Source organism: Loxodonta africana, chromosome 2 (genome assembly GCF_030014295.1).
Source record: "Loxodonta africana isolate mLoxAfr1 chromosome 2, mLoxAfr1.hap2, whole genome shotgun sequence".
Classification (NCBI taxonomy): Eukaryota; Metazoa; Chordata; class Mammalia; order Proboscidea; family Elephantidae; genus Loxodonta; species Loxodonta africana.
Genome location: NC_087343.1, coordinates 139,338,285 through 139,365,469, shown reverse-complemented (window position 1 = coordinate 139,365,469; position 27,185 = coordinate 139,338,285). Strand labels below are relative to the sequence as shown.

The window sequence follows — 27,185 nt, the reverse complement described above, 5'->3', positions numbered from 1 at the left end:
TCAGAATATTAATATAAATTTTAAAATTCACATTCTAGCTCTTAAGTTGCTAGTTAACACACATTTGCTTAGTAGTGTATGTTTGATTTTTACAAAATAATTTATGTGCACATTTAGGAAAGTCAGGTAAGACAGAAGAGCTGGTAATTAAAAGCATCAGCCCTGTTCCCCACCTTCAGAGGCTATAACCATACATTACTTTGTAATTATTATTTATTTCATATATACATATATTTATATGTATAATATATGAATATATGTATATATACATGTTTATGATCATATAATTTTTTAAAAAATATTGAACATATTAATAATGTGTGCCAGCCTTATATATGAGAGAAATCATTTTTTCACTTAAAAATGTTTTTGTGAAATTTTGACCAATATTTTCTAATTATAGGTAGCCAAAGCTGCCTTTTATAGAAAGAATGATCCTTTAGATGCTGCCATCTTTTACCTCGCAATGAAAAAGAAAGCTGTGATTTGGGGGTTATATAGGTAGGTGAGGAAACTGTGCTTCAAAATTGAAAACTTTTTATAAAAGGTATAATATAACTGTATTAAGTAAAGATTTGTTGTTCTTGTTGGTATTGATTCAGTAGATTCTTGGTTATGTTTATATTTAATGAAAGATTTCATAGGGAAGAAGCTCAAGTGTTTTCCAAAGTAGAAGTATCTTAATGAGGTCATTTTAATTTTTTTTTTTTCAGGTTTTTCAGCCCAGAATCTCATGCTTTTGCTTATTTTAAGAACATCTCATGGTGCTCTTGGTGAGCAAAAGTAACTAAACCAAAAGCATGCATCTCTAGCATGGGGAAGAAGATCAGTTAGTGGAGTCTGAAACAGGCATCTTCCTTCTTACCCACTGAGAGCTCATGCCAGGCTATCCCTCCAGCTGCCTCCCTGTTGAGGGCCTTGACCCCATTCCTGAGCTAAAATCACTTAGAAGTTTCTCTCTCTCACGTCTCCTGAGCAAGACTTGGTGAACATGATTACTGTAAATGGTTCATCATTTGTTTTATGTTCAATTCCAGGCAAATCTTTATGATTAGCAGTCTTTGGGGGACAGTCATGATGGTAGCAAATCAGTTCGTAAGAGACTAGATATCTTGGATTGTTTTGAATCAGGGCATATTTCTTAGGTTTTTTATCACTAAAATCATCCTAGAATTACAGGCAAGGGGAAGAGGTGATTGATGAAATTTAAATGGTGAAGTAGCACAGAAGTTAACATAAAGTATATATTTTGCATGGATATGAAAATAATTTCCCACACTGCTGCTAATGCAGTTTTCTTTGAAGTTTGAAAGAATTTTTTTCAATAATTTCTGTGATTTATATGAAAAAGACTAAATGTTTACTCAGTGCTTTTTTCTGCTGGGAAAAGAAGCAGATGTGCAGTAATTTATGAACTGGCAAATATGTCTATGGAGTCTTAACTTTTAAATGGCTAACTTTGTAAGTAAGATTGATTTGATATGGATGCACTGTGTTCCAAAGTTTTCTTTTTTTTCTTCATAGATCTCAAAAAGATGCCAAGATGACACAGTTTTTTGGACACAATTTTGAGGATGAGAGGTGGCGTAAAGCAGCTTTAAAGAATGCTTTTTCCTTGCTAGGCAAACAGCGATTTGAACATTCTGCAGCATTTTTTCTTTTAGCTGGTTGCCTCAGAGATGCAATTGAGGTAATGAATGAAACTTTTTTTTTTCCTTCAGTAGCATTGACAGCCTTTACCCATGGCTTAAACTTTTATTTTTTAATTTTAACTTAATTATAGTGGAAGTAACAGAAGGCTAAATATCTCAAAGTAGCTGATATTTAACTGTGACTTTTAGAATTTTATTTTTTATTTAGGTTGAATTGTATTTAAGTGTACTAACAGTGGGCTCAAACATAGTGTGATTGTGAGGATGGCACAGGACCAGGCAGTGTTTCGTTCTGTTGTACGTAGGATCACTGTGAGTCAGATCTGACTTGACGGCACCTAACAACAAGGTTAACCACCTTGTCTTGGTTCGTAGAGATAGGTAGTTGATCTGATTCTTCAGGATGGTCATGAACAGGTTAAAAAAAATGGTTTGTCCTCCCAATTTAAACATATTTAAACCTGTATCTGGCGCTAACTTAGTTGATGATCCTTTTAACTGATTATTTCTTAGTAAATCTTTAAGTAAAACTTACGAACACATAAAATATTACAACATTTATACGCCAAATTGTCCTTTTGTTCAGTTTCATACAAGTGATGCAAAATATATTTTAAATTTGTTGTAGTGTGGAGTAGATGGAGAAGAGTAGTGTTTCAAGAATAAAACAAAATATGTGGCTTGAATTGATGCTATTAAGAATTATTTACTATTTCCTTATTAGGCTAATTTGTTTTGCAAATAATATATTTAGCACTAGCAGATGAATTTATAAGTATTAACATAAATATTGTCCAGTAGATTTGCTAAAGCAAGCAGTACTTGTTTTTATCATTATCCTTGCTTGCTAATTTCTGATGTTAATAAAACCTTTTGCTCTATTTATTAGTGAGCCAATTGAGTTTATCTTAAACAAAAGAAACCCCTGATTATTTATAAACAATATTTCTTTTTTTCTAAGGTATGTCTTGAGAAACTGAATGACATTCAGTTGGCTCTTGTAATAGCAAGACTCTATGAGTCTGAATTTGATACATCTTCAACATATAAATCTATATTACGTAAAAAAGTTTTGGGAATTGATTCTCCTGTCCATGAACTCAATTCATTGAACATAAATATGCATTATGATCCTTTTCTTCGGAGTATGGCATATTGGATTTTGGAAGATTATGGTAGTGCTCTGGAAACGTTAATAAGGCAACCTATCAGAGAGGATCATGGTAAGCTGCATTTCTAAGATGTTAACGATTAAGCATTTTGTGAGTACTTGCTGAGTGCAGAACACTTTTGGGTGCTGAGGTAATACCAAACAAGTGGAATATATATAACCCAAGACCTTATGGCTTAGTTGGGGACACAGGGTTATATATAAAGTATTTTTTTTTTTTTCAAAAAGGTAAATTTTTTGAAAATCATGGACTTATCATACAAGTGATGCAATACCAGAAAACCAAGGACTTTTCTGTTTTTATGAGATAGATTTGTTCATAAATATTATCAACCCTTGAATATAAATGTTTTGAAGAAATACTAATATAAATCTGTTGTTTGTCTTTGGTGGGAGTTAGTGTGTTTTTAATCAATTTTATAATTTTTATAGTAAAAATGTATTCAGGGTAAAGAAAGTTGACGTAAGTGATATGATTTGAAAATCTTCAGCTAAGTGAACCCATGACTCTCTATTGTTCCTTAGAAGAGTGAGGTAGAGGGTATTATATATATTTTTTTATTTTAATTTTGGTGAAAATATATACAGCAGAACATATATCCATTCATCAATTTCTGTATGTACAATTCATCAACATTGGTTACAGTCTACACATTGTGTCACCATTCTTGCTGTCTTTACCCGTACTGTTTTACCACCATTGACTTGGACTCACTGCCCCCCAAACTTCACATCTGTGCTTTAGAGTTACTGTTGGCAGTTTGAGCTCATACGGATAATTCTTTGAAAGAGTGCAATGCTCATGATGAACATTCTTTACATATTTAGCATAACAGTTGTTTAGTTTAAAGAAGACTTCAGAGGATAATTTTGGTTCATGGTTTGAAGATTTTCTCAGATAGATTTGGGGGTTCCTCCAGTCTCAATAGGTCCAGTAAGTCTGGATTCCATAAGAATTTAAAATTCTATTCTTCATTTTTTGCCCTTTTGGTCAGGATCCATCTATTGATTCCTTGATCAAAACATTCATTAGCGGTAGCTGGGCACCATTCAGTTCTTCTGGTCTCATGGCTAAGGGGATAGTAATTCATGGAGGTAGTTAGACCTTCGGTCCAAGCTAAAGGTTTTCTAGAGGCTCATATAAGATGGAATTCTTTATATGAGTTTATGTAAAAATAGTGGGATTTGCTTTTCAGCTACTTTTCCATAAATTGAACTGTGTCTGGTAGCTGGCACAGTTAGGTGTCATGTCATTTGGAGTACTAATTAGAAAAGTTTATAGTCCATAGGTTTTCACATGGCTTCATCTAATCGGGAAGTGTCATATGCCTTACCGTCAAAACTTATGAGAAAACCATGTGACTCAGTTGTTCAACTCTTCTAGCCATCTGAGCTAAAGATTTCCAAATTGGCCTCTGTGTAATGTAAGGGGGAAAGGAACGGCCTTTTCCAGTCATCTTCTTATACCTACACATATTCTTGTCAGCAGTGTATGTTGCTTATGGGTTAGTATGTGATCACTTACTTTCAGAGCCAATGAGAATTGTTTTCTTCTGGAAGAAAATTGGAAAAGGTAACAGTGGCTTGGACCAGGATGGTAGGAGTAGAGACACAGAGAAGTGGTTGTTTTGAGGATATAATTTTAAAGTTGACTAGAGAGGACTGGAATGAATATGGAATGTGAAGGAAAGAGGAGTCAAGGACAACTCCTGGTTTTTAGCTTGAGCAACAGGTAAGTGAGATGGGGGAAACTCAGGTCAGAATAGCTTTTGGAGGGTACTGTTTTAGGTAAAGAAGATCTCTTTGATAAAGAGACCTTTGAGCCAGAGCCTGATTGAAATGAATGAGTAATCAATGTGGATATACGGATAAAAAATGGTATAGGCCAAAGGAACACAAAATAAAAAGGCTCCAAGGAAAGTGTGTGTACATCTATGCGGAAATCTCAGGTAGGCATTTGAATATAGGAGTCTAGATTTACAGTGTATATTGTCAGCAGATAGATGGTATTTAAAGCCAGGGGACTGTATGAGTTTACATAAGGAGTATAGATGCAAAAGAGGTGAAGAACTGAGCCCTAGGACATTCTCAGCATTCAGTGATAGGAAAGATGAAGAGGATCTAGCAAAGCTGACTGAGGAGTATCCAAAGAAGAAGGATAAGATGAACTAAAAATGTATAAGTAGATGTTTTAAATTATCTTACACTATTACTGAAGGATATTTGTTTAGATGAGAAAGCAGCATAACCTTTGTTTTCCTACTGTGTTAGAACATTTCATTATAAATGTGCTTTGTCTGCTCAATGCCATGGATTAGTGTGGTCTATTACTAAAATCTTATCCAAAGACCAGGTAGGTAAATATGCCATAGTTGAGGGGGAAGGGGTATAGACACCCAATTCAGCTCTTGAAGAATTTTTCTTGGCTCACAAAATGAATTTACTTCCAGGTCAAGCCGTGATGTCAGCCTGTAATCCTGCGGTTTTTAATTTCTACAATTACCTAAGGACACATCCTCTTTTGCTGAGACGTCATTTTGGATCTTCCGATGTATTTTCCACGCATATGAGTTTAACAGGGAAGAATGGACTGGCAGGAACAATTAATTTAAGTGAAAGAAGATTATTTTTTACTACTGCCAGTGCTCACTTAAAAGCTGGTTGTCCCATGTTGGCTTTGGAAGTATTATCAAAGATGCCCAAGGTCATAAAAAAGACGAAACCTTTTTGTAGAACATCTAGTTTTCTGGATACAAGTAAAGACTGTTCTCCTTCTTCTCCATTAAAATTGGATGCAAGAGAAGACAAGTCTTCTGCTATTGATTGGTCACAGTCACTGATGAATGGTTTGGGATCTTCTTCAGAGGGTTCCTCAGAGAAACAGTCAAACTCCACTCTTTCTTTTGACTGGAGCCAACCAAGTGTTGTATTTCAGGATGACTCTTTAGAGTTAAAATGGGACAGTGATAACGATGAAGAAAATGAGGATCTTCCTATTTCAATGAAAGAACTAAAACCTTTACAGAGAAAAATAAGTAAAAAATTAGATGAAACAAGTTCTAATTACACAGAATCTTTCAGCACACTAGATGAAACTGACATTTTAAGTCCATCAGAAGATATAATTGCAGTCCAGTTAAAATTTAGAGCATGTTTAAAGATTCTTACCGTAGAACTTCGTACTTTATCTACTGGCTATGAAATAGATGGTGGAAAATTGCGTTACCAGCTATATCACTGGCTTGAAAAAGAAGTGATAGCTCTTCAGAGAACTTGTGACTATTGTTCAGATGTTGAAGACCTGCAGTCTGCGTTTGGTGAAAATGGAGATGAACTTAGATTAAATGAAGATACTGAAGATTTGCTTCACCAAACTAAGGTGAAACAACTAAGAGAAAATTTTCAGGAAAGAAGACAGTGGCTCTTGAAGTATCAGTCACTCTTGAGGATGTTTCTTAGTTATTGCATACTTCATGGATCCCATGGTGGGGGTCTTGCCTCTGTGAGAATGGAATTGATTTTGCTTTTACAAGAATCTCAGCAGGTATGTAACATATATGATCACTAGTCAAAATAGTACATGCGTGGAAGTTTTCAATGTTGCTTTTTTGGTTTTTGTTTTTTTGTTGTTTTAAATACTAAAATTCTTGATTTTCTTCACTAATGATCCTTTAAGGAATGTTCCCTTTTGTGTGGTGCTACATGTTGTGAATATGTAAAAGTTCTATATTTATTGTGGTTTAGAGACAATGCTACATGTTGTGAATATGTAAAAGTTCTATATTTATTGTGGTTTAGAGACAATTCCTTATCAGGCCCTAAAACCTGCAGAATTTATACTCCGCAGTCTGTTTACTGCAAGAGAGTATTGTCACATCACTTTTCAATATTATTGAAGGGTACTCGTTTTTAGTGAATTGTTAACCTTCTCATGCTCCTTCTAATTCTTAGCTTTCTATTACACTTTTAGTTTTTAATGTATTGGAAGTTTTTTCAAAGAGACCCTTGAATTATGTAATGTATTGTAACTATAAATAGTTGATGAACCTTTTTTTTCCCCCTTTGTTTTTAAGGAAACATCAGAACCAATTTTTCCCAGCCCTCTGTCAGAGCAAACCTCAGTACCCCTCCTCTTTGCTTGTACAGCCAGTGCCAAAACAGTAGTTGCCAATCCATTACTGCACCTGAGTAATCTAACACACGACATTCTACATGCCATAGTAAACTTTGATTCACCACCCCATCCTGATATTCAAAACAGTAATGTAAGTATGCTCTGTTTCAAGCTGTTAACTTACCTATTTGCAATAATAAAACTAAAAGATAAGTGTTAAGGCTTTCCACAACCAATTTCAACATCAGACTGTACATAGTGATTGTTATATTACCAAGTTTATATTGATTCTGATCAAAGAAAACTTCTATTTGTAGACAAGGCTCATCCTGTGTTACTTATAACCCATCGGGTACTTTAATTTTTAAAAAATGCTGGTTATTTAGCCTTGTTTAACAACTTCATTAAGATAAGACTAAGAGGTACATATGCAGATACGTGGAAATCCTGGTGACGTAGTGGTTAAGTGTTATGGCTGCTAACCAAAAGGTCGACAGTTCGAATCCAGCAGGTGCTCCTTGGAAACTCTATGGGGCAGTTCTACTTTGTCCGATAGGGTCGCTATGAGTCAGAATTGACTCGATGGCAGTGGGTTTGGTTTTTTTGGTTTAATGCAGATACGTGAGTGACTCCTTAACAGTACATTTAACTAACCAAAATGCTGATTTTAGAGATATGCAAACGCTGTTTTTTAGAGATAGTAATTTTTAAATACCTAATGTATAAGTCGTTTTCCTTTATTAACATTAAAACATTACGTATTTTTTTTATTAACTTTTATTAAGCTTCAAGTGAACGTTTACAAATGCAATCAGTCTGTCACATATAAGTTTACATACATGTTACTCCGTACTCCCACTTGCTCTCCCCCTATTGAGTCAGCCCTTTCAGTCTCTCCTTTCGTGACAATTTTGCCAGCTTCCCTCTCTCTCTATCCTCCCATCCCCCCTCCAGACAAGAGTTGCCAACACACTCTCAAGTGTCCACTTGATATAATTAGCTCACTCTTCATCAGCATCTCTCTCCCACCCACTGACCAGTCCCTTTCATGTCTGATGAGTTGTCTTCCGGGATGGTTCCCACCCTGTGCCAACAGAAGGTCTGGGGAGCATGGCTGCCGGGATTCCTCTAGTCTCAGTCAGACCATTAAGTATGGTCTTTTTATGAGAATTTGGGGTCTGCATCCCACTGATCTCCTGCTCCCTCAGGAGTTCTCTGTTGTGCTCCCTGACAGGGCAGTCATCGATTGTGGCCGGGCACCAACTAGTTCTTCTGGTCTCAGGATGATGTAGGTCTCTGGTTCATGTGGCCCTTTCTGTCTCTTGGGCTCTTAGTTGTTGTGTGACCTTGGTGTTCTTCATTTTCCTTTGCTCCAGATGGGTTGAGACCAATTGATGCATCTTAGATGGCCATTTGTTAGCATTTAAGACCCCAGACGCCACATTTCAAAGTAGGATGCAGAATGTTTTCATAATAGAATTATTTTGCCAATTGACTTAGAAGTCCCTTCAAACCATGTTCCCCAGACCCCCGCCCCTGCTCCGCTGACCTTTGAAGCATTCATTTTATCCCGGAAATTTCTTTGCTTTTGGTCCAGTCCAATTGAGCTGACCTTCCATGTATTGAGTGTTGTCTTTCCCTTCACCCAAAGCAGTTCTTATCTACTGATTAATCAATAAAAAACCCTCTCCCTCCCTCCCTCCCCCCTTCGTAACCACAAAAGTATGTGTTCTTCTCAGTTTTTACTATTTCTCAAGATCTTATAATAGTGGTCTTATACAATATTTGTCCTTTTGCCTCTGACTAATTTCGCTCAGCATAATGCCTTCCAGGTTCCTCCATGTTATGAAATGTTTCACAGATTCGTTACTGTTCTTTATCGATGCGTAGTATTCCATTGTGTGAATATACCACAATTTATTTACCCATTCATCCGTTGATGGACACCTTGGTTGCTTCCAGCTTTTTGCTATTGTAAACAGAGCTGCAATAAACATGGGTGTGCATATATCTGTTTGTGTGAACGCTCTTGTATCTCTAGGGTATATTCCGAGGAGTGGGATTTCTGGGTTGTATGGTAGTTCTATTTCTAACTGTTTAGATAGTGCCAGATAGATTTCCAAAGTGGTTGTACCATTTTACATTCCCACCAGCAGTGTATAAGAGTTCCAATCTCTCCGCAGCCTCTCCAACATTTATTATTTTGTGTTTTTTGGATTAATGCCAGCCTTGTTGGTGTGAGATGGAATCTCATCGTAGTTTTAATTTGCATTTCTCTAATGACTAATGATGGAGAGCATTTTCTCATGTATCTGTTGGCTGCCTGAATATCTTCTTTAGTGAAATGTGTGTTCATATCCTTTGCCCACTTCTTGATTGGGTTGTTTGTCTTTTTGTGGTTGAGTTTTGACAGAATCATGTAGATTTTAGAGATCAGGCGCTGGTCGGAGATGTCGTAGCTGAAAATTTTTTCCCAGTCTGTAGGTGGTCTTTTTACTCTTTTGGTGAAGTCTTTAGATGAGCATAGGTGTTTGATTTTTAGGAGCTCCCAGTTATCGGGTTTCTCTTCATCATTTTTGGTAGTGTTTTGTACTCTGTTTATGCCTTGTGTTAGGGCTCCTAGGGTTGTCCCTATTTTTTCTTCCATGATCTTTATCATTTTAGTCTTTATGTTTAGGTCTTTGATCCACTTGGAGTTAGTTTTTGTGCATGGTGTGAGGTATGGGTCCTGTTTCATTCTTTTGCAAATGGATATCCAGTTACGCCAGCACCATTTGTTAAAAAGACTATCTTTTCCCCAATTAACTGACACTGGTCCTTTGTCAAATATCAGCTGCTCATACGTGGATGGATTTATATCTGGGTTCTCAATTCTGTTCCATTGGTCTATGTGCCTGTTGTTGTACCAGTACCAGGCTGTTTTGACTACTGTGGCTGTATAATAGGTTCTGAAATCAGGTAGAGTGAGGCCTCCCACTTTCTTCTTCTTTTTCAGTAATGCTTTGCTTATCCGGGGCTTCTTTCCCTTCCGTATGAAATTGGTGATTTGTTTCTCTATCCCCTTAAAATATGACATTGGAATTTGGATCGGAAGTGCGTTATATGTATAGATGGCTTTTGGTAGAATAGACATTTTTACTATGTTAAGTCATCCTATCCATGAGCAAGGTATATTTTTCCACTTAAGTATGTCCTTTTGAATTTCCTGTAGTAGAGCTTTGTAGTTTTCTTTGTATAGGTCTTTTACATCCTTGGTAAGATTTATTCCTAAGTATTTTATCTTCTTTGGGGCTACTGTGAATGGTATTGATTTGGTTATTTCCTCTTCGGTGTTCTTTTTGTTGATGTAGAGGAATCCAAGTGATTTTTGTATGTTTATTTTATAACCTGAGACTCTTCCAAACTCTTCTATTAGTTTCAGTAGTTTTCTGGAGGATTCCTTAGGGTTTTCTGTGTATAAGATCATGTCATCTGCAAATAGTGAGAACTTTACTTCCTCCTTGCCAATCCGGATACCCTTTATTTCTTTGTCTAGCCTAATTGCCCTGGCTAGGATTTCAAGTACGATGTTGAATAAGAGCGGTGATAAAGGGCATCTTTGTCTGGTTCTGGTTCTCAAGGGAAATGCTTTCAGGTTCTCTCCATTTAGAGTGATACTGGCTGTTGGCTTTGCATGGATGCCCTTTATTATGTTGAGGAATTTTCCTTCAATTCCTATTTTGGTAAGAGTTTTTATCATAAATGGGTGTTGGACTTTGTCAAATGCCTTTTCTGCATCAATTGATAAGATCATGTGGTTTTTATCTTTTGTTTTATTTATGTGATGGATTACATTAATGGTTTTTCTGATATTAAACCAGCCTTGCATACCTGGTATAAATCCCACTTGATCATGGTGAGTTATTTTTTTGATGTGTTGTTGGATTCTATTGGCTAGAATTTTGTTGAGGATTTTTGCATCTATGTTCATGAGGGATATAGGTCTATAATTTTCTTTTTTTGTAATGTCTTTACCTGGTTTTGGTATCAGGGAGATGGTGGCTTCATAGAATGAGTTGGGTAGTATTCCGTCCTTTTCTATGCTTTGAAATACCTTCAGTAGTAGTGGTGTTAAGTCTTCTCTGAAGGTTTGGTAGAACTCTGCAGTGAAGCCGTCCGGGCCAGGGCTTTTTTTTTGTTGGAAGTTTTTTGATTACCGTTTCAATCTCTTTTTTTTTGTTATGGGTCTATTTAGTTGTTCTACTTCTGAATGTGTTAGTTTAGGTAGGTAGTGTTTTTCCAAGAATTCATCCATTTCTTCTAGGTTTTCAAATTTGTTAGAGTACAATTTTTCGTAGTAATCTGAAATGATTCTTTTAATTTCATTTGGTTCTGTTGTGATGTGGTCCTTCTCGTTTCTTATTGGGGTTATTTGTTTCCTTTCCTGTATTTCTTTAGTCAGTCTAGCCAATGGTTTATCAATTTTGTTAATTTTTTCAAAGAACCAGCTTTTGGCTTTGTTAATTCTTTCAATTGTTTTTCTGTTCTCTAATTCATTTAATTCAGCTCTAATTTTTATTATTTGTTTTCTTCTGGTGCCTGATGGATTCTTTTGTTGCTCCCTTTCTATTTGTGCAAGTTGTAGGGAGAGTTCTCTGCTTTTGGCTCTTTCTTCTTTTTGTATGTGTGGATTTATCAATATAAATTGGCCTCTGAGCACTGCTTTTGCTGTGTCCCAGAGGTTTTGATAGGAAGTATTTTCATTCTCGTTGCATTCCATGAATTTCCTTATTCCCTCCTTGATGTCTTCTATAACCCAGTCTTTTTTCAGGAGGGTATTGTTCATTTTCCAAGTATTTGATTTCTTTTCCCTAGTTTTTCTGTTATTGATTTCTAGTTTTATTGCCTTGTGGTCTGAGAAGATGCTTTATAATATTTCGATGTTTTGGACTCTGCCAAGGTTTGTTTTATGACCTAATATGTGGGCTATTCTAGAGAATGTTCCATGTGCACTAGAAAAAAAAGTATATTTTGCAGCAGTTGGGTGAAAAGTTCTGTATAAGTCAATGAGGTCAAGTTGGTTGATTGTTGTGAGTAGGTCTTCCGTGTCTCTATTGAGCTTCTTACTGGATGTCCTGTACTTCTGTGAAAGTGGTGTGTTGAAGTCTCCTAGTATAATTGTGGAGGTGTCTATCTCACTTTTCAATTCTGTTAAAATTTGATTTATGTATCTTGCAGCCCTGTCATTGGGTGCATAAATATTTAATATGGTTATGTCTTCCTGATCAATTGTCCCCTTTTATCATTATATAGTGTCCTTCTTTATCCTTTGTGGTGGATTTAAGTCTAAAGTCTATTTTGTCAGAAATTAATATTGCTACTCCTCTTCTTTTTTGCTTATTGTTTGCTTGATATATTTTTTTCCATCCTTTGAGTTTTAGTTTGTTTGTGTCTCTAAGGTGTGTCTCTTGTAGGCAGCATATAGATGGATCATTTTTCTTTGTCCAGTCCGTGACTCTCTGTCTCTTTATTGGTGCATTTAGTCCATTTCCATTCAGCGTAATTATAAATAAATAAGTTTTTAGTGCTGACATTTTGATGCCTTTTCATGTGTGTTGTTGGCAATTTCATTTTTCCACATACTTTTTTGTGCTGAGACGTTTTTCTTAGTAAATTGTGAGATCCTCATTTTCATAGTGTTTGACTTTATGTTAGTTGAGTCGTTACGTTTTTCTTGGCTTTTATCTTGAGTTATGGAGTTGTTATACCTTTTTGTGGTTACCTTATTATTTACCCCTATTTTTCTAAGTAAAAACCTAACTTGTATCGTTCTATATCGCCTTGTATCACTCTCCATCTGGCGGTTCAATGCCTCCTGTATTTAGTCCCTCTTTTTGATTATTGTGATCTTTTACCTATTGACTTCCATGATTCCCTGTTATGTGTATTATTTTTTTTTTAATTAATCTTAATTTGTTTGTTTTTGTGATTTCCCTATTTGAATAGATATCAGGACGTTCTGTTTTGTGACCTTGTATTGTGCTGGTATCTGATATTATTGGTTTTCTGACCAAACAATATCCTTTAGTATTTCTTGTAGCTTTGGTTTGGTTTTTGCAAATTCTCTAAACTTATGTAAAACATTACGTATTTTAAGAATAATGTTATAAAGTCCTGTTATTCTTCTAGGCTCGACAGTGATTTAGGAACCCGCTACAGCAGAATCATTTGGAATGTATATTAAAAATTCAGATATTTAAATTACTCCGAACTTATTGAATCAGTCTGAGGTTGAGGCTCAGGAATATGTGTTTTTAAGAAAGGTGATTCTGATGCATAACTACTCATCTAGGTAATTATGTAATCAACCACAGCATCTGTTTCCTCTCTGTCATCACTCCACTTTATCATTAAAACCACATTTTATATTTCATCCTTACTGCAGTATGACCACGTTGCTATTCCACAGGAGAAAGATGTGGCAGTCTACTTCCGTAAAGATTACAGCTTAGGAAACATTATGGGGCATTTCTACTCTCTCCTATAGGGTCACTGTGGGTTGGAATCGATGGCAGTGGGTTTTGTTTCAGTTTGATGACCTCCTTTGACTATTTTTGCATATCTCGTCATCTCTTTCTTCCTTTTTTAAATTTCTTCATAGTCCATCATTTGGTTCTTGCCTGCCTTGCAGGCTGTATCATTCCAGTTCAATTTTCTGCTTGAACGCTAGTGGACTCTCCTTCTACAGTTTTACCATCTTAGAAAACCTTAACCCTTGAAATTTAATTTTGCCACTTCTTTTCTTGTACTGCTTTATAGTGTAAATGCCCAAAGTGTTTATTATGCAGTTTGGAGTTCAGTTTCCTTCAGATTGTGCTCATTTTAGTGAAACATTATTCCATACTGAACTTTAATTGTAGCATAACCCTGTTGTATCAGTTAGCTTTTACTGCTTAAGAGCCACCCTGAAATGTTAATGATTTAAAACAACCACTATTAATTTAGCTCATGATTCTGTGGATTGGCTGGTCATTTCTTCTGGTTTCAGCCAGCAAGGCATGTCTCTACTGGACTTTCTCATTTGTCTTTGGTCAGCTAGTGGGTTGACTGGATACTGGGTGATCTAGGATGGCCTCATTTACTTGTCTGGTAGTTGGCAGGCTGTTAGCAGGGCTGACAGAGTCTACATTATCTATGTCTCCAGCAAGCAACCCTAGGTTTTTTCACATGGTGGTTGCAGGGGCATAAAAAACAACAAGAGTAGAACTTTAAGGTCTCTTGAGGCCTAGGTTGAGAACTCACATGTCACTTATGCTGTGTTTTTTTAGTCAAATCAAGTCACAAAAGCAGCCCAGATTCAAGAAGTAGGGAAATAGACTCCATCTCTTGATTGGAGAGGATGTAAAATCTTGCCATTATTTTTATAACCTCCCAAATATAGTATTTGCCTGTTTCATTTATATGATCATATTCTTTTTTTTTTTAATTGTACTTTAGATGAAGGTTTACAGAACAAACTAGCTTCTCATTAAACAGTTAGTACACATGCTGTTTTATGACATTGGTTAACAGCCCCACGACATGTGAGCATTCTCCCTTCTTTACTTTGGGTTCCCTATTAGCTGCTTTCCTGTCACCTGCTGCCTTTTAGTCCTTGTCCCTGGTCTGGTGTGCCCCTTTAGTCTCATTTTGTTTTATGGGCCTGTCTGATCTTTGTCTGAAGGGTGAACCTCAGGAGTGACTTCATTACTGAGCTACAAGGTTGTCTGGGGTCATATTCTTGGGGTTTCTTCAGCCTCTGTCAGGCCAGTAAGTCTGGTCGTTTTTTGTGAATTAGAATTTTGTTCTACTTTTTTCTCCAGCGCTGTCTGAGACCCTCTATTGTGATTCCTGTCATAGCAGTCAGTGGTGGTAGCCAAGCACCATTTGGTTGTACTGGACCTAATCTGGTAGAAGCTGTGGGAGTTGTGGTCCATTAGTCCTTTGGACTAATCTTTCCCTCGTATCTTTAGTTTTCTTCATTCTCCCTTGCTCCCAAAGGGGTGAGACCTGTAGAGTATCTTAGATGGCCACTCATAGGCTTTCAAGACCCCAGGCGCTTCTCACCAAAGTAGAATATAGAACATTTTTTTTATAAATTGTGTTGTGCCACTTGAGCTAGATGTTTCCCAAGACCATGGTCCCCACAGCCCTCAGCCCAGCAATTTGGTCGCTCAGGGAGTTTTGATGTGTCTATGAAGCTTCCATGACTTTGCCTTGGACAAGTTGTGCTGGCTTCCCCAGTGTTGTGTACTGTCTTACCCTTCAACAAAGTTACTACTTATCTATTGTCTGTTTAGTGTTCATCCTTACTCTTCCCCTCCCTCGTAGCCATCAAGTTTGTTTCTTTTTGTGTGTAAACCTTTCCGTGGATTTTTATAGTAGTGGTCCCATATGGTATTTATCCTTTTGTGATTGACTTACTTCACGCAGCACGATGCCCTCCAGATTCATCCATGTTGTGAGATGTTTCAAAGATTCATCTTTGTTCTTTATCGTTGTGTGGTATTCCATTATATGTATGTACCATAGTTTGTTTATCCATTCATCTGTTGATGGGCATCTAGGTCATTTCCATCTTTTTGCTACTTTGAACAATGCTGCAGTGAACATGGGTGTGCATATGTCTATTTGTGTGATGACTCTTATTTCTCTAAGATATATTCCTAGGAGTGGGATTGCTGGATCATATGGTATTTCTATTTCTAGCTTTCTAAGGAAACGCCATATTGTTTTCCAAAATGATTGTATCATTTTGCATTCCCACCAGCAGTGCATAAGAGTTCCAATCTCCCTGCAGCCTCTCCAACATTTGTTATTTCGTGCTTTTTTTATTTATGCCACTAATGCTGGGGGCGAGATGGTATCTCATTGTGGTTTTGATTTGCATATCTCTAATGGCTTTAGTGATCCCGAGAGCATTTCCTCTGTTAGCTGCTTGAATGTCTTCTTTGGTGAAGTGTCTATTCATTTCCTTAGCCCATCTTTTTATTTTATTTTATTTTTTTTATCGTGCTCTAAGTGAAAGTTTACAGTTCGAGTTAATTTCTCATACAAAAATTCATACACACATTGTTATGCGACCCTAGTGGCTCTCTCATAGAGACAACACACTCCTCCTTTCTACTCTGGATTTCCCATGTCCATTCCACCAGTTCCTGTCCCTTTCTGCCTTTTCACCTTGCCTCTGGACAGGAGTTGCCCATTTAATCTCGCGTATCTGCTTGAGCTAAGAAGCACTCTCTTTATAAGTGTCATTTTATGTCTTATAGTTCAGTCTAATCTTTGTCTGAAGATTTGGCTTTGGGAATGGTTTAAGTTTTGGGCTAACAGAGAGTTCGCGAGCTATGTCTTCCAGGGTCCCTCCAGTCTCAGTCAGACTATTAAGTCTGGTCTTTTTATTAGAATTTGAGTTCTGCATCCCACTTTTCTCCTGCTGCATCAGGGACTCTCTATTGTGTTCCCTGTCAAGGCGGGCATTGGTGGTAGCCGGGCACCATCTAATTCTTCTGGTCTCAGGATGGAGTCTCTGGTTTATGTGGCTCTTTCTGTCTCTTGTGTCTTTGGTGTTCTTCATTCTCCTTTGCTCCAGGTGGGTTGGGACCAATGGATGCATCTTAGATGGCCACTCACTAGCTTTTAAGAGCCCAGATACCACTCAACAAAATAGGATGCAAAACATTTTCTTAATAAACGTTATGCCAGTTCACCTAGATGTCCCCTGAAACTATGGTCCCCAGACCCCTGTCCCTGCTCCTCTGTTCCTCTAAGTGTTTGGTTGTATTCAGGAAACTTTAGCTTGGTTTAGTTCAGTGCTGACTTCCTCTGTATTCTGTGTTGTCCTTCCCTTCACCTAAGAAAATTCTTATCTACTATCTAGTTAGTGAGTAGCCCTCTCCCTCCCTCCCCACCCTCATAACCATCAAAGAATGTTTTCTTCTGTGTTTAAACCTTTTCTTGAGTTCTTATAATAATGGTCTCATACAATATTCGTCCTTTTGTGACTGACTAATTTCACTCAGCATAATGCCTTCCAGATTCATTCACGTAATGAGATGTTTCACAGATTCATTGTTGTTCTTTATCATTGGTAGTATTCCACTATGGGACTATACCATAATTTGTTTATCCATTCATCCACTGATGGACCTTTGCCCATCTTTTAACTGGATACTTTGCCTTGTTGTAGAGGTGTATGATCATATTTTTTACTTTAATCCCAACCACCAATAAAAATTTAATTTTATTGACAAAGGAGAAAATAGTGATTAGATTTTGATCTTTTACTCCTCATTTATGAAAAGAACTGTCATACTTTGTAATCAGATCAAGAACCTGTATGTTTAATGTTTAATATTATAGTGTAGTTTATTTTCTTACCTAGCTTAAACTTCTCTTTTATCCTTGTTCTACTATTACAGCTTCTACCATGCCGTGTTCAGGGTTGTTTGACTCTTCTGCCTTTCAGTTAATGTCTTTCATACCTATATTTTCTCCCTTTTCTAACGTTCTACTCTCTTCAAACTGTCTGTTTTCTATAGTAACTAGAATATGTGGTAGCATATTTTTCATTGGCCTTTTCATAGGTGAATGTCTTTTATCAATCTGATTTCTTCATAATTTGAGGAAAAAGCAGGTTGAGTGTTAGAGGACCTGCTTTTAATACATGGTTGAGGGTCTACTGGATAACCATCATCTACTCCTCTTTGCTGTTGACATAGACATTAGATGGCAGACATGTTTTATAATTTCTGCCAAAGGCCTCAAGTGGTTTTTCTTTAAATTGTTTCAGGTGAGACCTCAGTAGGCAGAAATGTTATACAAAAAAATAACAAGAATAGTTTACATATAAGGACAAAATAGTTTTTTTTTTAATCTTTTAAAAGTGGTGATTATATTAGGTCTTGAAAAAAGTTACACTTAAAAAATGTTTTTGTTGTTTTTCTAGGTATATGTAATGCATACTTTAGCAGCTTCACTTTCTGCTTGTATTTATCAGTGCCTTTGTGGTAGTCATAACTACAGGTAAGCATCTTTTCCTGAAATTTAAGAATGCTTATAATAACCAAAGAGGTTTCAGATTTTGTATGTTTTTGCTTTAGAAAAAGTATATTCAGCAGCCTACTTTAAATAATGCAGAAAAACATATGACTGAGGTATTAAATACTTCTTTTCATCTTTGAAATTTTAGCTTATGCCTTTATAGCAAATGAATCTCAAGTAAACTCTTCTCAGTATAATTTCCTTGGCAAGCCTTATTTTATGCCAGTCATGCTGTGATAGGCATTGAGAATTTTAAAAGAAACAAGGTAAGGTCTCCTTCCTTAAGGTCAGTGTAGCACTAAAAACAAATGTGTGAACAGATAGTAGCATGTAGAATAAGCACTGAAATGATAAGTACTGTATTACGATAGACAGTACAAGGTTGAGGTTGCACAGGAGAGTGACTGACTTGAAGGAGTTGAGAAAATTTTTACAGACAAGTTTAGGATTTCTCTCTTTATAGACTGAGATGCCACTATAGTTCATGTAGGCAATAAAAAATATTGACACCTATATCTATCTTTAGTTCTTTGAATTATTTCTTCAAATAGTGTTTCTTCTCCGTTTTATTTTTTCTCCTCGTAGACTGATACTGGAACTTGTGAATCCATTTTATTTTTCTTTAAGCTTTACTCTCATATATGCCTTTTGTCTGTCTCTTTTTGCTGCATTTCAGGAGAAATTCTAGCTTGATTTTCCAGCCACTAATTCATTCTTAAGCAGTGTCCTATTATTTAGGCTGAGTTTGTGTTTTAGAAATTCTTTTTTTTTTTTAACTTTTTGTCTGTCCTTCCCTCCCTTCCTCCTCCCCCTTCCCTCCCACCCGCACCCCCCCCCCCATCGTGCCTCCCCTGCTTCCTCCCTCTCTCTTTGGGTATAAATTGCTTTCCTTAATCTTCTGTGAAGTCTGCTTCCTCAGTTAAGGTCTTTTGCTAAGTTCTTATCTCTTGTATGGTGTGAGCCTTCCTTGGTGTTGATTTTTAGTTGTCTGTTCATCTTATGTGTTTGAATTTTCTCATAGGTGGCCTCTGTTTATCCTGCTGATTATATATTCCTGAGGTAGCTTCAACTTGATTCTTTTGACCCTAGTCCTCTGAGAGTTCACTTTCTTGTTATTGAGCGTGGCTTTATTTTCATTAATTTACCTTTAGCTTTCCTTTCACTCCCTTAGGTTTACTGTTATAGCAGAGGAGAGATTTTTTTTTTTTTGTTATCCTTGCCATCTTGAAGCTGAAAAGTAAACCAAGAGAAACTATTCACAAATTTATCTAAATGTTATGGCCAGTGAGATTTACCAATGAGTGTAGCTTTAAACCAATAAATGTGCTGTATTTAAATATTATATTCATTTACTTAATGTATGATATAGGACTTTCTGACAGGATTTAACAAAGTTCTTTATACTGTATTCTGTCAGCTGTGTGTTACTTGTTCATTAATCTGTTTACTTAAAGTGTCATTTACTTGGGGAAACTCATCCTGAATTCCCAAATTGTGTGAAATACATAGCACCCTATGAATAGGTTTGTCTTTAGAAACAATATAAAATTATTTATTTATATCACGTCCACGCCCCCAGACTGTAAATTTCAGGATGCAGAAACCATGCTTTTTATTATATGCCTAGTGTCTGATGAAGTGCCCAACATAGGGCAAGCTAGACATTAAATATCAAATTGACCCTAAACTAACTTTATTCTCAACCGTATGTTTCAAAGTCCCCTGTGTAAGCTTGCTACTTGTGATCCACAGTGATTTTGTTTTCTCATATTTATTCTTACCCTAAATAGGTATGCTTAAAATCTATCACGTGTGTTTTAATTTAGAAAACATATATATTTATACTTAAAGGATACTTTGTTTTCATATAATACTAAACTGTAGAGTATATTACTTTGATATAATCTAGTATAATGAATAAATAAAAAATGTATATTTCAGGTCCCCCAGGGATTAGATCTAAAACATGAAAGTATTATATGTGAAATTTGTCGTGGATTTAAATATTCTTTTCTTCTCTTAGTTCATTACAAACAAACCAGTTTACTGGAATGGTATATCAGACAGTACTGCTTCCTCACCGACATTCTTGGAAAACAGGAAGCTTAGATGAAGCAGTAACTCCCAATACATCACCAGCTCAATGGCCAGGTATAAATAATTCATATATGTGTGAGTTTCTTCTTAGCCTTGTTGAAAATTTTAGTAAGATGAGTAAAAAGCAGATTTGATTTGGTTTTGCGGCATGGTAATTATTGTTAAATATTGCTAAAACTGATACCAGTTCAGTATTCATCACTCATTACAAATTATACAGATACTTTACCTAAGTAATTCTTGATCATTGTACTAAAATAACTCAATTGTTTTGTTGCATCGTTTAAAATTTTTTACTTTTTTCATAATAGGAAAACATTTGTTATGGCACTGCAATCTTATAAAAGTTAAGGTTCAAAAAAGTCATTTCAAAATCTATTCTGAAGGACAACACTTCCAGTGATAGGATAATATCTATGCACCTACAAGGTTAACCAGTTAATATGACTATTATTTTGAATTTATACACCAACTAATGCCAAAGATGAAGAAATTGAGGATTTTTACCAACTTCTACAGTCTGAAATTGATCAAACGTGCATTCAAGATGCATTGATAATTACTGGTGATTGGAATGCAAAAGTTGGAAACACAGAAGAAGTATCAGTAGTTGGAAAATATGGCCTTGGTGATAGAAACGATGCTGGAGATCACATGATAGAATTTTGCAAGAGCAATGTCTTCTTCATTGCAGATAACTTTTTTCAGCAAGGTAAACGGGGACAATATACGTGGACCTCACCAGATCGAATATACAAGAATCAAATTGACTACACCTATGGAAAGACACAATTGAGAAGCTCAATGTCATCAGTCAGAAAAAGGCCGAGGGCGTGTAGCAGTACAGACCATCAGTTGCTCATTTGCAAGTTCAAGCAGAAGCTGAAGGAAATTGAAACAAGTCAACAAGAGCCAAAGTTCAACCTTCTCAAGAATAGATCTGACACACTGAACACTAATGACCAAAGACCAGATGAGTTGTGTAATGACATCAATGTCATCATACATGAAGAAAGCAAAAGGTCATTAAAAAGAGAGGAAAGAAAGCAAATGAAGTTAAAGAGCCGAACAGAAGATTTCAAAGGGAGACCTGAGAAGACATCCAATAAAGTGTTATAGTGTCGTGCAAAGATCTGGAGTTAGAAAACAAAAAGGGAAGAACACAGGCATTTCTCAAGCTGAAAGAATGGAAGAAAAAATTCAAGCCTTGAGTTGCTGTACTGAAGGATTCTATGGGCAAAATCTTGAATGATTCAGGAAGCATCAGAAGAAGATGGAAGGAATACAGAGTCCCTATACCAAAAAGAATTTGTCAGCATCCACCATTTTAGGAGGTAGCATATGATCAAGAATCGATGGTATTGAAGAAAGAAGCCCAAGACTTTGGTGAAAAACAAGGTTCCAGGAGTTGACAGAATACCAACTGAGATGTTTCAACAAATGGATCCAGCAGTGGAAGCAGTCACTCATCTATGCCAAGAAATTTGGAAGATCTGGCTAGTCGACTGGAGGACATCCTTATATGTGCCCATTCCAAAGAAAGGTTATTCAGCAGAATGTGGAAGTTACTAAACGATATCATTAATATCACACACAGGTAAAATTTTGCTGGAAATAATTCAAAAACAGTTGCAGCAGTACATTGACAGGGAACTGCCAGAAATTCAAGCCAGATTCAGGGACGATATGGAATGAAGGATGTCATTGCTGATGTCAGATGGATCCTGTTTGAAAGAAGAGAATACCAGAAAGATGTTTACCTGTGTTTTATTGACTATACAAAGGTATTCAAATGTTTAGATCATAACAAATTATGGATAACATTGTGAAGAAAGGGAATTCCAGAACACTTAATTGTACTCTTGAGGAACCTATACATAGACCAAGAAGCAGTCATTGAACAGAACAAGGGGTTACTGCATGGTTTAAAATCAGGAAAGATGTGCATCAGAACTGAATCCTTTCACCATATATTTATTCAACCTGTATGCTGAACAAATAATTCGAGAAGCTGAACTCTATGGAGAGCATCACATTAGAACTGGAGGAAGACTAATCAACAGCCTGTGATATGCAGGTGACACAACCTTGCTTGCTGTAAATGAAGAGGACTTGAACCACTTACTGATGAAGATAAATAACTACAGTCTTCAGTGTGGATTACACCTCAACATGAAGAAAACAAAAATCCTCACATCTGAAGCAATAAGCAACATCATGATAAAAGGACAAGATATTGAAGTTGTCAGGGATTTCATTTTATTTGGATCCATAGTCAAGATCCATGGAACCAGCAGTCAAGAAATCAAACGATGTATTGAACTGGGCATACCTGCTGCAAAAGACCTCTTTAAAGCGTTGAAAAAGAAAAGTGCTACTTGGAGGATGAAGGTATGCCTGACTCAAGCCATATGCAGTGGAAAACTGGATGATGAATAAGGAAGACCAAAGAATTGATGCCTTTGAATTATGATGTTGAGAAAGAATGTTGAATATACCATGAACTGCCAGAAGAACAAGCAAGTCTGTCTTGGAAGAACAGTCAGCACACTCCTTAGAAGCGAGGCCGACGAGACTTAGTCTTACTTACTTTGGACAGGTTATCAGGAGGGACCAGTCCCTGGTAAAACAGAGGGTCAGCGAAAAAGAGAAATACCCTCCATTAGATGGATTGACACAGTGGCTGCAACAATGGGCTCAAGCATAACAATTGTGAGGATGGTGTAGGCCTGGGCAGTTGTACATAGGGTCGCTATGAGTTGGAGCCAACTCGATAGCACCTAAAGATGGCATTAAGGTTTTTTTTGTTTTTTTTTTTATTTCAGTTGCAGCAGTGGGATATTTTGGCTCTTCCCCTTGAGATAGTAATTTAAGTTGGGTTACCACTTTATCAGAGTTAGTGAAGTTGCCAGTTTTCAGTTATTCTCTAAATTGAACAAATAGCTCAACATTTATTCATTAAGTATAGTAGCCTTTCTTGGTTATGAATCTGAGGAAGAATATGTTTAATCCTGATGCCATAAATTTTTTCAAAAATTTGAAAATATAGTTTTTTTTTAAGTTATTTTTCAATGGTTGGTATGTTTGTTGTTTGTTCTAGGAATAACTTCTCTGATTCGACTTTTGAATTCTTCTGGTGAGGAAGCCCATCCAGGGCTTACAATCTTGCTCTGTGAGATTCTCACAGCAGTTTATCTTAGTCTCTTCATCCATGGCCTGGCAACACATTCTAGTAATGAACTATTTCGGATTGTGGCCCATCCTCTAAATGAAAAAATGTGGTCTGCTGTGTTTGGCGGAGGTGCACGTGTTCCCAGCGAAGAACAGACACATTCAAAAGCTTTGTCTGGTTAGTTTTTAATCTTTTTTTTTTTTTTTAAAGGCTGAAGTTTATTCATTTGAACAATAACTTTATTAAATGTAATTACTTTTTAATTTATCACTGTTAGAAAGCTCTTGTTACCAACCATTTTCTTAAAACATAGAGTTTTTTGATAAAAATGCAACGTAAAGTTTATGGTGCAAATTTCGATCCTTAAGATATTCATGCACCAGTGTGTTTTAGCATTAGTGATTAAAGCTAATGTAATTTTCTTAGATCTTTTACTACTGAAAATTTTATTTGCTTTAAAATACACTGTGATACTGGTTTTTGTTCTATCCCCAATACAGACTCTCTCTTCTTTCTTTGGCAGGAAGGCACTTTGCTATGCCTAGCCCCCACCAGGTAGTGGTATTCTCCATGGAGTGTGTGGGCTTTTCCAAAGCTCTTTCAGCCATCAGTTCTCATAGCCCTCCCAGTCTTGCAGGCAAGATATTAGCTTTAGAAATAGGCTTTTACAGTCCAGCTTGCTTTGTGCTGTTTTGGAGGGGTTGGGGTACATTGGGCCAGTTTTATTTTGTTTGGCATTTAGAGAAAATTGAGAAATTTCCTTTAATGAAGCCATTTTATTGATTTAAAACAATGATTAGCATCTTAGAAAACCATCTTACTTTATTCTGCTTTTAAATTTTTAATTAGTTTTTTATGTTTTCCCTTAGACTTTAACATATTTTTAAGCGTGTAAAAATAAAGAAATGTCAGCGCTAATCATGGTAAATCAGACTATGGCTTGAAATGACCAGAAAAATATTTCAGTTGAGGCTGCTTTATAATTTGCTTATTATGATTCTGGCCATTGGGGTTTTTGGATTTCTAAGTGTTCACAATACTGTCAAAAGTAAATATTGTAAACAATCGTATCCCCTTTTCAGTACTAATATTTAAACAATATGTACTATATTAATTTAAAAATAGAAGCACCAAATGTTTTTGATCAGAAAATAATATGATGCTTTTTGCATTTCCGAAGTTTCTTTTTTGTACTTTATTAGCTCATATGTGATAATTTTGATTTTTAAATTTTGAAGGTTACAAGGAGTAGACTTAGGGATTAATATTTAATACCTGAAAGCCTGCTTCATCTTATACTGACATACTGAAGAAGTAAAAATTTTTAAATGCCTTTCAAAAAACAAGCCATATATACATTTTTGAGAAATACAGCAAGATCATTTACCTCTTTATGAAATTTAATTCACTTTCTCCATTTTACCCGTTTCTTCTATACCATCTACACACAAAAGCATTTTCCACTCAGATACGGCCCCGTATGACTATGAGTCAAAACCATGTTAGCCTAGGTTCCACTTCCTCCACTTGTTTCAAACTGTTTCTTTAAACACCACAACCCTCTTATTTTCTAATTCGGCTTTCTTCACCTCTCCCGCCTGCCCCCCTCCCCCCCGCCAAAAATAAAAGACAAAGATTCATTTTCAGTTATTTATGTTTAATACTTGTAATAAGGCAAATTCAGTTTATAACTTTGAACAGATATTGGCAAACTTTTCCTGTAAAGGGCCGAATAGCATGGGATTTAGACTTTGCAGACCCTTTGGTCTCTCTCACAACAACGCAGCTCTGCCACTATAACACAGAAGAAGTCTTTGACAATAGGTAGGCAGATGAACATGGCTGTGGTCCAATGAAACTTTATTTTAAAACAGGCAATAATTTACTTTCAAGGTAAATACAGTTTGTCATTGCTCCATTTGAAACAAAATATCTGCCTTCCCTGTTAAAGGAATTTTGAATGTTAGGAACAAGTCAGTATTTTTGACCATGGACCTCACATTGGACTTCATTATAAGTATTTGACATACCCATGAAATAGTACTTTTAGGGCAAGTGGCATCAAAAGGGATAATTTATAGTCATCCCTGCCATGGCCCTAACTTCCTTGGACAGGGCCAGGGGCTGGCTAATTCAGTTTTGACTACTGTAAAAAGATTCATTCTTACAGTCAAGGCTGCAGGTCTCAGTTTCAACCTTTTGTGCTGAGCATAGGTATGTAAAGGACCTTACTCAAAGCATTTGGTCCACTTTGCTCCTTGTTTGAGCATTCAGATTTGGTTGATATTTCTAGGCACAGTAGTATTACATAAATTATCTTTCAAGTACCATCATAAAGTGTATCCTACCACTTTCTGACAAGATTATCCTAAGAATCCCTAATAATCAAAGTGACCAGAATTTATCTGTATCGACACGTTTAACCTCTTGGATTAGGACATGGTAGGCAAAAAATATAGAATACTTAAAATATGTGGTGGTTCACACTTAATAGTAGGGCTGTGTGTAGTCATATCCCCCTTATGTGGTGCCCATCTATCTTTTAGAACCCAGAAACTGTTCTGAATACAAATAATCATGGAAGTAACTGAAGGAGCACTTACAGAAAAAAGGAATGATATCTTTTAATCAGTTGCTAACCAGAAGAAAGGAGTATATTCACTGAATGATGAAGCCAAAACCTGTTGATTCCAAATCTGACCTAGTCTGAGAAACAGGTAGAAAAAGAAAGGAATAGGAAAAAACGGAAAAGAAGGGGAAGAAGTGAAGACACTTTGGATTATTGCTAAACATAAGCATGATGTCCAGAGATTTATGCATTGGATTATATATAATATACATTATTGCCAAAGAAGTAAAATAATGCAATTTAGAAAAGTTGATATGATTTCAGTAAAAATTAACATTTATATATTTTAAATTTTAGTATTAAAATTTGGCAAAATGAAAACTGACAAATATAAAATATTTATTTAGCTGATGACCCAATTAGTGTTAAAATATATAAAACCAAAAAAAAAAACAGATCCACTGCTGTCGAGTTGATTCCAGCTCCTAGCAACCCTCTAGGACAGAGTGGAACTGCCCTATAGAACTGCACCAGAGGAGCAGCAGCTAGTAGATTTGAACTGCCAACCTTCTGGTTAGCAGCCAAGCTTTTCACTGTTACACCACCAGGGCTCCAAAGTATTTTATACTGAAGATCAAATATATGTTTAGAACCCCTAACTATCTGTTTTCTAAGAAGTATTTTCATAAAGGTAGTAGAATGACAAGAATTTAGAAGCCATCATTCTTGTTCTGATATAAATTCTGATTTTAATTTTCTTTGCAGTAATGATCTCATGAACTAAATTATATTTCTTTCTACATGCCTATTATATACTTTATATGCCAATTCTTTTAATGAAATAATATTCAAATATACCTTGAAGTTTGTAATATAAGAAATTGATTTCATTAGACTGGGTCTTGGCTGTTCAGAATTCATAATAACAAAAAGTTAATGTATGTAAATCAGCAATTTAATTTTTAAAGAGTATTTTAAAATTTTCTCTGAATTGCAAATATGCTAAAGACTTTGGATTTTCTAATTAACTAAAACTGGACGTTGTGTATATGTGCTGTTTTGAATTATTTTTGTTGTTAGGGTTAATTTTTGAAGTACAAAATAGGCTAAGCAATAGCAATTTTCAAAAAATTAACTTTTTTCCTGCTAACAGTTAGAAATCCATGTTTGCTTTTTATTGCATACTGTACAGCAAAACAATGTTTTTTTATTTAAATAATTCTTACTATATTTTGATAATATCTGCAATTTGAGAACTGTGAATTTTCTGTCATCTTTATCTTGATAAATTTACAGTAATGATCTTTTGTCTCCAAAATGAGGACTAAAATATAAAATATTTTATTTTG

The 27,185-nt window shown here is 35.9% G+C and overlaps 1 protein-coding gene across 7 annotated transcripts in view; it reads left to right on the top strand.

Annotated features, from left to right (window-relative positions):
• The window catches only part of DMXL1 (Dmx like 1), a 171,301-nt gene that overhangs the window by 90,781 nt on the left and 53,335 nt on the right, over positions 1 to 27,185 (top strand). For 6 of the 7 annotated variants that reach the window (XR_002785899.2, XM_010590471.3, XM_010590465.3 and 3 more), the window contains exons 21-28: positions 404 to 501; positions 1,525 to 1,690; positions 2,614 to 2,875; positions 5,274 to 6,367; positions 6,897 to 7,088; positions 17,904 to 17,980; positions 20,022 to 20,149; positions 23,196 to 23,444. Coding sequence is in view for 6 of the 7 variants with exons in the window: in XM_010590471.3 (XP_010588773.1) it covers positions 404 to 501; positions 1,525 to 1,690; positions 2,614 to 2,875; positions 5,274 to 6,367; positions 6,897 to 7,088; positions 17,904 to 17,980; positions 20,022 to 20,149; positions 23,196 to 23,444 (2,266 nt within the window). In the remaining variant the exon portion in view is untranslated. Of the gene's footprint in view, positions 1 to 403; positions 502 to 1,524; positions 1,691 to 2,613; positions 2,876 to 5,273; positions 6,368 to 6,896; positions 7,089 to 17,903; positions 17,981 to 20,021; positions 20,150 to 23,195; positions 23,445 to 23,790; positions 26,292 to 27,185 lie in introns of those variants that run through there. The other variant, XM_023548895.2, reaches the window with a different exon arrangement.